Source organism: Borostomias antarcticus, assembly GCF_949987555.1.
Source record: "Borostomias antarcticus genome assembly, chromosome: 24".
Lineage (NCBI taxonomy): Eukaryota > Metazoa > Chordata > Actinopteri > Stomiiformes > Stomiidae > Borostomias > Borostomias antarcticus.
The window spans coordinates 11,784,147-11,797,909 of NC_140257.1; the positions used below are offsets into that span (position 1 = coordinate 11,784,147).

At 44.6% G+C, this 13,763-nt stretch overlaps 2 protein-coding genes across 2 annotated transcripts; one reads left to right on the top strand and one right to left on the bottom strand.

Annotated features, from left to right (window-relative positions):
- Positions 1-208: 208 nt before the first annotated feature.
- cdc7 (cell division cycle 7 homolog) lies at positions 209-4,109 on the bottom strand. The gene is made up of 12 exons (XM_084458059.1): positions 3,991-4,109; positions 3,664-3,754; positions 3,486-3,572; positions 3,155-3,290; positions 2,894-2,987; positions 2,625-2,767; positions 2,229-2,538; positions 1,991-2,092; positions 1,553-1,734; positions 1,307-1,389; positions 1,046-1,195; positions 209-763 (listed from the first exon to the last, which is right to left on the bottom strand). The coding sequence occupies exons 2-12, from the start codon at positions 3,752-3,754 to the stop codon at positions 384-386; spliced, it is 1,758 nt and encodes a 585-aa protein (XP_084314185.1). The 5' UTR covers positions 3,991-4,109; the 3' UTR covers positions 209-383.
- Positions 4,110-4,357: 248 nt separating this feature from the next.
- Positions 4,358-5,709, top strand: polr1c (RNA polymerase I and III subunit C). Its single transcript, XM_084458076.1, has one exon. It carries the CDS (start codon positions 4,366-4,368, stop codon positions 5,398-5,400), a length of 1,035 nt encoding a protein of 344 aa, XP_084314202.1. The 5' UTR covers positions 4,358-4,365; the 3' UTR covers positions 5,401-5,709.
- The last annotated feature ends 8,054 nt before the right edge of the window (positions 5,710-13,763 follow it).

Genomic DNA, 13,763 nt, shown 5'->3' on the forward strand with positions numbered 1-13,763 from the left:
ACTAACAAAAATATTTCAGTAGCATAAATTAATAGAACAGAAGTCAAACAGTCACACACATGCATACAAGACATTCAAACACACCATCAAGTTGTGATACATTTCATAGCTTGGCACCGGAAGTGGGACAATGTCAGTGTAACTGCTTTCTGGATTTAGAAAAAAAAGAAAAATAGTCCAGATCATTGAACTGGCAGTGGATGCCGAGGTCACTACTCAGCCTTGTGTCTGACTTCAGATCTGCTCACATTCACACATCCTTTCAAATTGTAATATGTCTGATAGCTTGGACTTTGGCAGTGTTATGACAAGTGTAATTCTGGCAAACAACCTACTGGAACAAAACAACATTTAACACTAGTCCCAAACCCAGCAGGGCAGTGTCAAATGTCAGTGAACAGGGGATGCTGCAGTGCCTGCTGGGCTGTGACGCGCGTAGCTGGGTTCAGGTCCATCAGTCTGTCCAGGAGGTCATAGGCCTCATCGGGCACCCGGTCCCAGCCCCCCTCATCTTGAGGCTCTGGATTCATCGTCGCGCTGCTCTCGTTTTCCCGCTGCTGTCCGGAGGGCTCTTCCGTGCGATGAGTGGGGGTTTCCTGGACGACGGCGGCGGCGTCGGGGCGGCGGGTAACGGCAGCCTCTCGGCCGGGCTGGGGGACGGGCGTGGCGTCGTCTTCGGGGGACGGCCTCCTCCCTCTTAGCGTCTCGCATAGAGTCCTCAGGTCCTGGCGGGGGAGCTCGCGGCTACACACCACCGCTTTACCTGCGGGTGAGAGAGACGGCATCAAGACATCCCCGTCTTCACAGAGGACATGCTAGTTTCAATGGAGCCGTTTCGATGAAGCAACTTTAGAGACATTTAAGTTACTGGAACCTCCCCAAAAAACACTCAATGGGCTTGTTTAAAGCCACATCAGTCCAAATCAAACTTTATTTTTTATAGCGCATTTCATACACAGAGGCAACACAATGCGCTTTACACATCACTCTCACGAGTGGAATTCTGAGATGCAAGCGAGTAGATGGAACGTTAAATCAGCCATACCGAACGTCTTCGCAGCCTGGATCGTCTCTCTGGACCCTCGTATGGTCATGATCTGAGTGAGGGCTATGAGGTCGTCACCGGCTTTGAAGAAGGGGTAACGTCCACACAGCAGAGAGAGCATGATCACTCCGGCCGACCAGATGTCTATGGCTACAGGACGAGAGAGGTAGTAATAAAGTACAGTAAGAGAGTTGTAAGATTGTTAGAGTGAGGGTAGAGTGATGCTGGCTGGGATGTGAGTGTGTCAGGTGTCTTTCTCACCTGTTCCCTGATTGGGGCACTTTGTCAGGACCTCTGGAGCTCTGAACCCCGGGGTACCGGCCCTGGGAGCAACCTGCTGTTTCCTGTGGGACGAAACATAGGAATTCCATAAAGTCGATGTGAAAAATCAAGGAAGGTGTCGCCTCCTAAGCCATGATGACCAGTGGTGGCATCCAAAGTCTGTAACCCGTGGTTGTTTGCAATGGGTGTGTAGATTACATCGGCAAGCACGCTGGTTTATGTCACCTGGACATGCAGATGTTGCAGACACGGTCAGTCATGTAGCAGTTGCAGGTAAGCCCCAAGTTAACGGCAGAGGCCCTAGGTTGTTTCTGGCTGCTGGCTGGGGTCCTTGCAGGTAGGGGGCGCCGGTTGGCAGAGACAAACTTGCGTGCGGCAGGGTCCTCGGCTTTAATGGGCTTCACCAGCTGACCAAACACACATAAAAGATTCAGACGTTTCAGAATAGTCCTTACAAGTAGGCATGAGTTTCCATTAAGTATATTAATTCAGACTGTTCAATACATGCGGTGGATAAGACTTTTAAACTGACGCCGTTATTCTTACGAGTAGTGTTGGGATTACAACAGACAGGCCGGCTGAGAATCAATCAAAGCTTTATTTGTATAGCGCATTTCATACCCAGAGGCAACACAATGCGCTTTAAAGAAACTCAATTCTCACCTCTATCTTCGGGTCAGTTGGCTTGACGGGAGCCGGAGTGCAGCTATTGAGGTTCCTCTCCCCGAACACGGGCCGCGGGGCTCTGCAAAGACCCGACAGCTCCTGGACAAACACAGAACGGTCAGAATTCAGCCACAAACAAAAACACAGTACAGACAGCACAGACCCATTATTCACTGTAACAGTACAGCAAACACCACTGTAGCCCAATACAGACATTTCCACCCAGTGTAGACACCTTGGTGTGCTTAGTGCAGGCGGTGGAGGTGAGTGTGGACGTTCTCTTAGCCAGTGGCTTCACAGAGGGAGAGGAAGAGGTGGAGGAGGAAGAGGGGTGAGGTGCGGGGGCGGTGCTGGGGTGGTGGGGTAGTTTTGGTGGAAGCGGTAGGGTGGTGGTCCTTGGAGGGGGCTGTGGTGGTGGTAGTGGTGGTGCCTTCTTCCCCGTGGAGCCCCCGCCCTTCTGGGTGATCCTCTGCTTCACCACCTTCAGCAGGTCGATCTGGGTGTCAGCGGTGCCCTGGGCCAGGCCGAAGTCTACGAGGGAAAACCTGCGAACACAATGCCAGCAGCATGACGCACTTGATCTTGATGGTATCCAGTATTCCAGTGGCATCGCTAAGAGCACTACTCTTACTTGTTCTCCTGGCGGTTGTACAGGAAGTTGGTGGGCTTGATGTCTCTGTGAATGATCCCCAACTGGTGGATGTGTCTGAGGGCTCTGAGCAAGTGATAGATGTACTGACGCACCTCCTCGAAACTAAGGGAGCCGATGATCTCCTAATAAATAAAGTAGAGGCACATTTTTTATAACTGTCATTTAGCGTTTCAGGCCGAGTATAATTTAGTTTTATGATAAGCAAACAAATTGCCTACATTGTGGTGCTAGTTTACATGGCCACTCACCACAAAGGGTAGGTGCTCCATGTAAGGCATTACAATCACCGCATGGTCGTCTTTTCTGAAGCAGTAGGTCGCGCCCATGACATTTTCTCTCCCACTGAAGAATCGGTCGATGCAAAACAGAGAATAAAATAAGGTTGACTTTGAAATACTTTGCGGATGTGAAAACAATGGTGATGGTGAGATTTTATCAGGTGTTTGTTGGTTAGTGTGTTTATTACTGTTAACTACAGAGATTGTGACAGTGAGGGCGGGGAGACTCACCCAGCCACGGTCAGACACTGCAGCTCGGCTGCGATCCTCACAGGGTGGCTGGTGGGAATGAGGTGCTTCAGGGCAAACTTCTCCCTACTTCCATTGGCCATCTGAGCCTCACCCAGATACACTGAGCTAAAAGTTCCTAAAACACACACACACACACAAACACACACACACACACACACACAAAAGTTCCTTAAAACACACACTTCATAAGTAGGTTATGACTGTGATGTCACCAGCAACCACAACCCTTGGATGTTCACTGTTTGTTTGATTGTTAGGCTATGAGGAAAGATTCAGCATCTTGATATGAAGCTGTGTTTAAAGTTCATACCTTCACCAATTTTGTCTATAATGCGGAACACTTTGGAGATCTGTGGGACGGCTTCATAAAGGTACTCAATATCCATCTCAACATCCCCTGGAGAGAAAAAAAAGAGCGTATTACTTGCACAAGCCTTCCAAGTACATAGCCTAACACAGAAGCCAAAGATGATTCGGACCCCACTCACTTGATATTTTCCTTTCTCCCTTGGTTTTGGCTGCTTTGACGCGGCCATCGGTGCTGTAGCTGTCATTGTAAATTGAAGGGGATTCGTCCATCTGACCAGACACAGTTGTAACGTTATATAATGAGACTGAGAGGAACATTCCACCAAGTGACTAAAAAGTTGCCATTGAGTTGGCGTGTTTATCAAAATAAAGAGAAATGGGTGACAGACAGTAATCAGCTAGCAGGTAGATATGTGGTTTCCTCTTGCTAGCCAGCCGGCTAACTTAACTTTGCTATCCTTCCGCCAAGTTAGCTAGCTAGCAAGGCAGAACAAAAACAAACTTACCTCGTATAATCAATAAACGCTTAAACGTCTCGCAGAGGGAAATGCTTCATAAAAGACACTCTAATCAAATAGCAAAGACGGAACTGTGTTACAGTAGGAAAGACAACTGAATTTGAAACATATTTCTAGCTCAACTCTTCCTTCCTTGTGTGCGTTCTCGGCAAACAACAAACTCCGCGCTAAAACTGACGTGGTTGAAGTGACGTCGTCTGTAATGCACCTTCCAGTGCGGTAGGTGGCGGTGGCGCTACGCACCTTTTGTTGGTTTGCGATCCGCCATTAAACTGAGAGAAGAAGAAAAAAAAGTCGTCTGCGTCAGACTCACAACTCGGAAGTTTTGAACACGTTTTCAAAATGGCCACGACCACGAGAAACATGAGCAACGTAGAAGAAATTAGGAATAGAGTGATATTAGGAGAATTTGGTGTGACGAATGTTCATACGACTGATTACCCTGGCAATTACCCTGGCTACGATGACACATGGGATATGCAGAAATTCCAGAAGAATTTCAGAATCAACGTGGTGGAAATGGACGAGACATCGATGGAGTTTGACATGGTAGGAATAGATGCTGCCATTGCTAATGCCTTCCGGAGGATACTGTTGGCTGAGGTCCCCACCATGGCAGTTGAAAAGGTGTTCATCTACAACAACACATCCATTATTCAGGATGAGATTCTTGCCCACAGGCTGGGCTTGATCCCCATCAAAGCTGACCCTCGACTGTTTGAATACAGAAACAGTGGGGATGAGGAGGAAGGCACAGAAATAGACACAATTCAACTTCAGCTGAAAATCAAATGCACCAGGAACCCCAGGGCCACCAAAGACTCTGCAGACCCTCGTGAACTGTACCTGAACCATATGGTGTACTCCAAGGACATGAAGTGGGTCCCTATGGGGAATCAGGCAGATGTGTTTGCAGATGCCAACATTGGCCCGGTCCATGGGGACATCCTGCTGGCCCAGCTGCGGCCGGGACATGAGCTGGATATTGTCATGAGCTGTGTAAAAGGCATTGGTCAAGACCATGCAAAGTTCTCACCTGTAGCAACAGCAAGTTACAGGCTCCTCCCAGAGATCACACTACTGGAGCCCGTGGAGGGGGAGAAGGCAGAACGGCTAAAGCGCTGTTTCTCACCAGGCGTCATTGTTTTGGAGAAGCGTGACGGAAAGACCGTTGCAGTGGTTGCTAACAGTCGTTTGGATACGTGCAGCAGGGAAGTTCTCCAACATGACGACCTCAAGAATCTCGTGAAGCTGGGGAGAGTGCGGGACCATTTCATCTTTTCTATCGAGTCAACTGGTATCTTGCCACCGGATGTACTGGTCACTGAGGCCATCAAAGTTCTCATGACTAAGTGTCAGAGATTCCTCAGTGAACTTGACTCAACTGAGATGGAGTGAAAGCAAATTAAGTTGGGGCAAAATACACAACATATTTCCTGCAAGAGAATGGACTTTTGAGTTAACCCTGAATGTGTGTCATCTAATGTGATGGATAGTTGAAAAGGCACTGGCTGACATGGACACTACTATAGAATGCTAAAGATAATCTGGTGTGCTAAAGATAATCTGGTGTACTATGTTCAGTATAAAACTATTCATAAAAAGGACACTGAGTACATGTTAATTCATTTCCAAATTCACTTCATTCCAAGACTAAATGCTTGAGGTGACACATGGTCTTTCTTTTCGGTTAGTACAAGGCTTTGTCCTCACTTTTCCTATTCCTGATACTTGTTTGCCTGTTCAGTTAGATCATGTCAAAGTTATTAGTAAATAAACCTTTCTAACCCTGTGGTGTGCCATCATCTTCATACATCACTCAGAAATTATACACTGAAACAAAACTTTTATTTAGAAATCAAGGGGTAGTACATACAACACTTGAACAAGAATATTTCAGTAGCATAAATTAATAGAACAGAAGTGAAACAGTCACACACATGTATACAAGACATTCAAACACACTAAGGTGTGATACATTTCATAGCTTGGCACTGGAAGTGGGACAATGTCAGTGTAACCGCTTTCTAGCTAACAACATACTGGATAAATAAAGTCCAGATCTTTTAACAGGCAGTGGATGTTGAGGTCATTTATCTGCCTCATGTCTGACTTCTGATCTGCACACATTCACACATCCTTTGAAATTGTACTACATTTGATAGCTCGGAATGGGGACTATGGCAGTGTTATGTCATTCTGGCAAACAACCTACTGAACACAAACAACATTCAACACTAGTCCCAAACCCAGCAGGGCAGTATCAAAACTTCAAACATAACTAAAATATCCCATCAAATATTCCAAGGAATGCCTCCACTTCCCTGCTGTTGTCTTCCACTGTCCTGCAAAGTAAGTAAGACATTGACCAGTATTAATGCATCAATATTTCAAATAGAAGAACGTCTTAGAATTAAGGTTACTAACACGTTTTGTCCATTTCTCCCTATTTGTCTACCTGTTGTTGCGACTGCTAGTCACATTAATTTCATTTGGGGCAACGTTAATGTTTGTGTTCGTTGAGAAGAAATCAAATCTTCCTCTTGGGGCTGCCAAGCTTGTGTCATTCGGTTTGGAGAATGACAATGCAGGTGCTTTAACTGTGATTTCACTGAATGTTTTCTGTAGATGGAGGAAGAAATTGTTTGTTTCGATTATTTTCTTGTACTATATACTATGAATAATAACCAGAAAGCCAGTGATGTGCGAACTCACTGTTGTCTTGATGTTATGGTGACTGCAGGGTGCAGTCGTCTGGATGTGTGGTCTGACTGTCAGATGAGAGGTTCCTAAAACCTTTATCTCAGGATTAACAGCTGACCTGAAACACACAAGACATAACACTACACTTCATATCCTGAGTCGTGTTTACACCTATTTGAGCCTGTGTCCCTGTGTGACCTTGACATCTGCCTGTAGTAAGGTCTCACCTGAGCGTGGTACTCATCTTAGTGTAGCATAGTTTGTCCTGTGCTTGAATTGGAGGTTGTATTGTTGGGTAGCCTGTAGAAATAAAGTTGGTAAGATAGTTATGTAACGGAGCAACAGGACTGACATCTTTTAGCAGTCTTTGATATGATAAATCATTTAAATCATTCTATAACGCAGTATTTACCGCCCGGCTTGTTGCAGTCCTCTGGCAGATTAGTGTCGTCGAAATCATCCCAGTCGTCCCATTCATCTCCAAGGTCAAAGGTCACATTGGAGGTGTGTGATGAGGAGAAGAAGCCGCTGTCATTGTTAGAATAAGTGCTAGGACTCTCAGTCGCAGAGTAACCCTTATTCTGGTTTTGGGGAGCTTTTTCGCTCAGCCTATGGATGTTTGGCTTCTTCCACACGGGGATGCCTGAAAACAGACATTCATCATCAAGCCCAGTTAATTCAATTTCATCACACAGCAAAGCTCTTATAGCGAATAAGAACTGTGTAAACAGTTAACATTATATATAACTAGTAAATAATCTGCACAATACTTCATCAAATGATCATGGGATAGGATTAGAGAATTTAGCCGGTATCCATACTTTGAGACAGAGACGGGGTTTGATCAAGCAGAGCTGCGTCCTCTTGCAGGTAGTCATCATACTCTGCAGTATCAGAGCAGAACATTCATCCTCATCGGGATCATTTAACACTTTATCCATTTACTTACAGTATATTACACATCAAATTAAAAACGAATCAAGGATTTTGTTTGGTTGCATTGTTTGTGGATTTGCCTAACATCATATAGCTTATATCACAAATAAATATATAACTGAAAATGCTTCGAGTTAAAGCAGTCATTCGATCATTACCATTGTCGAAGCAGTCAAGATGAACAATTTCCTGCGGTGTTGCGAACTCCACTGTTGATTCTACACTCTGGTTTCTTGATGAACCGTATGAATTCCCTTCATACCTTCGAAACAAATACAGCAGGGGATGTCATTTTGACTGCAAATATGAATCACTTGTCTAATCCAACTATAAACACAGAGACATTTGTAGTCAGAGGTTGTGAGGAGAGTTTACCTGGAGACACTAGGTAGGATCTGCTTGGGTTGATATGAAAACCTCTGCATGTTCATGGTCTCATTCTCACCTTTAATTCTCATCTGAATATCAGAGATAGGGAAGGATAAACAGTTTGACATCTGTTAAGAAATAAAAATAATTACTGATGTCTATGAATTATTAAAAGGCATGCCTTTTTAACAGACAGTTTTTGTTAAGTCCTAGTTAGTATTTCCTTGACCTTGAGGCGTTTGACAGGAGTTTCCATCAGTGTGTCGCTCCTGCTCTTCAAGTCTTGGAGGTGGGAGGAGAAACCCGACTCCCGGTTCATGGGTCTCTTCAGAACCATCGGCACTCCGACTTTGCCTGGCAAAACACAACATCATCCATAGTATTAGAGAAAAGATATCAATAATCATTCAACATGTCTACAATCTCTGTCAAACCAGAGTACTGTATGTAGTGATAAATTGATTGATTGATTGGTTGATTGATGAGTGAATGCACACACAGCAGTCATGGCCACACAGCTCCTTGTTTTTGCAGAAGTGATTGCACCGCCTTTTCCCAGGATCCGCTTGTGAAAGGCCTGTAATGAAGCATCATAAAAGCACATTTACAGGAGGACTACAGCCTGGATGGGTTCTTCTACATTTATCTTGTTTATTTATTTTTATCTTGTTTCAAGACAGGACCCAGAGCTCTCTTGTATATCATCTGATGTTGTAACAGTAACTGCAATTTTCCCCCAGGGATCAATAAAGTTACAATAAAGTACCCACTACCTCCTCCTACTACTACTACTACTACTACTATTACTACTACTACCACTACTGCTACTACTACTACTACCACTACTACCACTACTACTACTACTATTACTACTACTACTACTACTACTATTACTACTACTACTACTACTACTACTACTACTACTACTACTACTATTACTACTATTACTACTACTACTACTACTACTACTACTACTATTACTACTACTACTACTACTACTACTACTACTACTACTACTACTACTACTACTATTACTATTACTACTACTACCACTACTACTATTACTACTACTACTACTACTACTACTACTACTACTACTACTACTACTACTACTACTACTATTACTACTACTATTACTATTACTACTGACTACCATTACTACTACTACTACTACTACTACTACTTCTACTACTACTACTACTACTACTACTACTGACTACTACTATTACTACTACTAAATTATACTCATGTAGTGAAATAGATTAGAGCAGCAACTTACCCATGTCTGTTGCATGTGTGGATGTGATATTGGTACTCTGTGGTGTGGCCTGTGCCTCTGGGGCTGAAGGCTGGGCTCTCTGTCCTGCGCTGTGTGCTCTCTTATGGTTGCCCAGTGCTCTCTGCATCCCGTGCTGCGGGAGCTCCACAGGTTCGACCTCAAACCTCTTTGCTCCAGAGTAGAAAGCTCTGAACCTCTGCTGAATGTCCAGTCCCACTACAAGACAAGGGCACGGCACGGCAGTTCAGTTAGCTGAAATACTGTAGGCCTACAATAGACATATGAAATAACATCCTCTCAGAAGAAGCAGCATGGATAATATGTGTAAGTAAGTAACTTATACGGTATTGATATACTGCATAAGCTTCAACTAGTAATTCTATCTGCCTGACCGTATTCTGAGCTGATCAGATTCACGCTGATCTCCTCTCCTTCTGAGGCCTTTGCCACCTCAATCTTCTTTGACCAGCTGCCTGACCTCAACAGCACCGAGTCTCTGAAAGAACACACAATGTCTCGGCCCTCTGCCACTCTCTCATGCTCCCTTTTTGTCTTTCTGGGTGTCTGACAGTGTTCAAATGTGTGTGTGTGTGTGTGTGTGTGTGTGTGTGTGTGTGTGTGTATGTGTGTGTGTATCAAGCCATGTGTGGAAAAAATAACAATGTCTGGTTCTTACGTGAGTTTCTGCAGGAAGACGACATTGTTGTCACAGTCTCCCATCACCAGGGTAACGTAGTGGTAGTCGGGAGCAGTCCTCTTAGACAGCAGGAGCTCATGGTTCTTCAGGTTCACGGTCACTACTATCTCTGCAGTGGCAACACTGTACCTCGGAAGCTAGGACAGAAACAAACATCCATCTTAGGACAGGCAGACCAAACTAAAAGCCTATCAAATAGTGTTGCTAATGAATAATATTATTTTTTTTTACATGTTGTGCGATGTTTTCTTTTGATTGTTATATAATGCATGGAACCTACATAAGTGAATGTGAGATAGTATCCTAAAAAGCCTTATACCTGCTCCAAACTAACTTCATACTTGGGTAGACTGATGACAGACCCCCTGATTTGGTTGCCAAAAGGAGGATGTCGGTTGACAATCTACAAAATGTAAAATAACATGTACTGTTTTAGAGGTGTTGATTCAGATTTGATAATAAACAATTTGACCTTGGGTCTCTATCATGATGTATGGTGTGAGCTCACCAGCTCCAGTTCCCTGGCGTTGGTTTGCTCAATCTTGTTGAAGGTGGTGAGCCCAGCGTTCACCATGGCAGTCGACAGAGTCAACCCTGGAACAAGGATGTTTATGTGTTGTTACAGAAACTCTGAACCAATGAATCTCTTAGATCTCCTTACCTATTTTCTCCAGTTGCTTTGAGACATAGGGTGAGTTCTCCCACAGCTTGGCCCTGAAGCACTTGGCAACGATCAGGGAGTTCAGAAGAGCAGAAAAGCCTGTCTTGGAGCGCTGGTTCAGAAACTCAGCCAAGCCTGGTGAAAGACAAACACCAGTAACAATTCCACTGCACTGTTTATCAAACAGTCCCACTGCTGTACCCTCATCAGCCTCTACAAAAAAATACTGTCACGTACATTTGCTGACCCTGACTCCGTTTCTGAAGATCTTTGCCGTATCCTGAGTCAGTCCAAACTCTTGGATAGGGATGGAGCCCAGTTGAGCCTGAATCAAGCTGGAGAGGAAAGAAAATACACATCTCCGACGTCAACCTCCACCATTTTCTCTATGTACTCCAACTTCCCTTTTGCTTTCTACAATAGTCTCTACTTGACATACCAGTTCACTTTCATCTCATTGTTTTTGATCTTTCCTTCCATTGGATACCTGGTGAAAGACATTGCATTTACTTAAGTTGTTTGCATATGTATGATTGATGTTGAGGAACCCAATAAAAACAGCACACATCACAAAAAAACATTTACTTCTACTGTATCCTCTTATGTGATCTGTATTCTTTTTAGATTAATTTGACTCTGACCTGATGGTTATCCTGTTCTTATCCTTATTCAGCGTGTTCAGTGTTCTCTTCTCGTTGACTCTCAGCTGCACATCAGTGAATTCCTTGCACTTCGCCATCAGTTCAATCTGAGTAAAGGAGCTTTTTATGGTATTCCTTTCAATCTCATACTGTGTATATAGTGTTGAAAGTCTGCATGGCTATAAAGCCATAGCCCTAAGTAACAACAAAAAGAATGCACACCTACCAGTTCAGGCAAGGTCTCAATGCCAGATACTTTGCTGAGCTGTGTCATGGTGTCAAAGGCCACACAGTACCTGGCCATAAGCCTGCCTGCCTCTATGGCAAAGAAACAATAGAAAAGACGTCATCTGAGGCATCTGGTATCCATTATGATAAACAAGACCACATCAGCTCTTAATAAGGGACATTTAGATGGTTAACCTGTAGCTTTGATGTTGACGTCCTCATCCATGGTAACCAGGTCGATGGAGGCCAGGGAGTTCAGGTTCTTCAGGCAGAGCTCTGAGGGTGGGTGGCAGGAGAGAGAAACTGCTGTCACTCACTGGCTCAAACACTGTCACTCACTCAGGTATATTGGACATTTAATAAGATTTTAGGAAGTGAAGTCCATATACTGTATCATAGAAAGCATGGAGATGGCCAACCTTGTAATTTGGCTTCAATTCCACGCCTGTCCAGGTCAGTGGAAAAACCTGCAATGATGCACTTTGTCTAGTGTGTGACATTTTGCTGTTGTGTTACAAAAATAATTAAATGTTTGAAAGAGAGAGGCGGTGCTCTGGTGACTCTCCTGACCGTAGTGTTTGGGGTTCTTCAGGGCACGGATGTAGAGGAAGGTGGAGCGGATCCAGTCCAGGGCCATGTTGACGTCACAGATGGTGTGGAGGACAATCTCAGCATTCAGATGTTCCACCAAGTGGCTGTGCAAGCTAGCGAGGACACCAAAGGTCGTTGAACACGGTAGGGAATTTACAAATCTGTATATTCAAAGAGCAGGAAGTCACAGGTCCTGCTGTGCCGTACCTGCTCTCTATGATCTCGGCCCCGTTCAGGATCCGCATGTACTTGTCTTTGGTTTGAGACTTGGTCATGATCACTGCAGTCGCCGATGTATCGAACTAGAAACCAAGGTAAAAATCGAAAGCATTGATCATCGGTGCAGCTCAGCTGCAATGTAGGCCACCTGGAAAACCCCTCCTTTTTGTACCTGCGGTCGGCCCGCGCGACCAATCATCTGCAGCATGTCGGACTCACTGTACTCCTCACAGGATCCCCCGATGTAGTGCATGGTGGACTTGATCACCACCAAGTGGGCAGGCAAGTTCACCCCCATTGCGAGCGTGCTGGTTGTGACTGAAACACAACAATCATTTCCCACTATTTCGAGCCATTAGTGGATATTTCCGTCTTTTAACTGCCCCGTAGAAATGAATTGATACATGGGTCAGGATTTAGTCATTTTTGTCATCTATTCTGATTACAGTCCAATGAAAGTTGATGTTCGAAACTGTTTTTCCACGTATTGTCTATGTACATTGGTGTATTTCTGCATGATTGCGTCTCTCTTTGCCCATTAGCCTGAACGCTAGTGTGTAATGCAGCAGGTAGCAGAGCGGGTGAATCTTACACAGCACAGGCAGGTCTCCCGTGGTAAAGGCTCCCTCAATCACCTTCCTGTCTGACAGGTCAACTCCAGCGTGGTGGAAACCAACACCCAGCATCACCAGATCTAGACAGGTTAAATATCAAAAGTCTTAAAAAGCCCAAACTCTTCGCCTCCTTCTGAAGAGGGACAATGTATGGTGAACCTCCTTTCACACTCGTCGAGAAAAAACGATCAAGAATTCTCAACCCACCTCTGAGTTTTGAATCTAGGAGGGAATTTGCAAACTTCGTCAACCTGTAACAAAATTACCAATAAACTGATTTAACATAACCCAACTGACTGACAAGATAAAGGAACAATCATTTCCAGTTTTTATGATGCATGTCATGTATGTCAGTGAGATAGGAATCAACTTAATTGAAATGGCTCAAACCTTTGCTTGTGCTCAATACTCATGATGAACCTGGAATCCTTGGCAAGGACACTGGCTGACTGCTGAACTCCTTTTCTGGTGGAGCAAAACTGTAGAAATAGTGTGCAAAATGTCAACAACAGCAATAAATGCCTTACCATGACAGAGTAAGACAGCAGGGACAAACAGAGTTTCCCCACCACAAGTGTAGGCTTCCGGTCTGAGTAGGTTTGGACGATGTTGGCCATTTTGTAGTTGAGCGACAGGTCGAACTTGAACTCGTTCTGGTTGCTGCTACAGGGAAAGCCCAGCACCACCTTCCTCAGTTTCACTGGCCGGTGGCTCTCATCCATCTCCAGACAGGTGGCAGGGCCTCCTTCATCACACAGCCAGTCAGCGATCTGCAGAGACAAACCATTACACGCCACGAAAGAAAGCGAAATGCAAAAAAGAA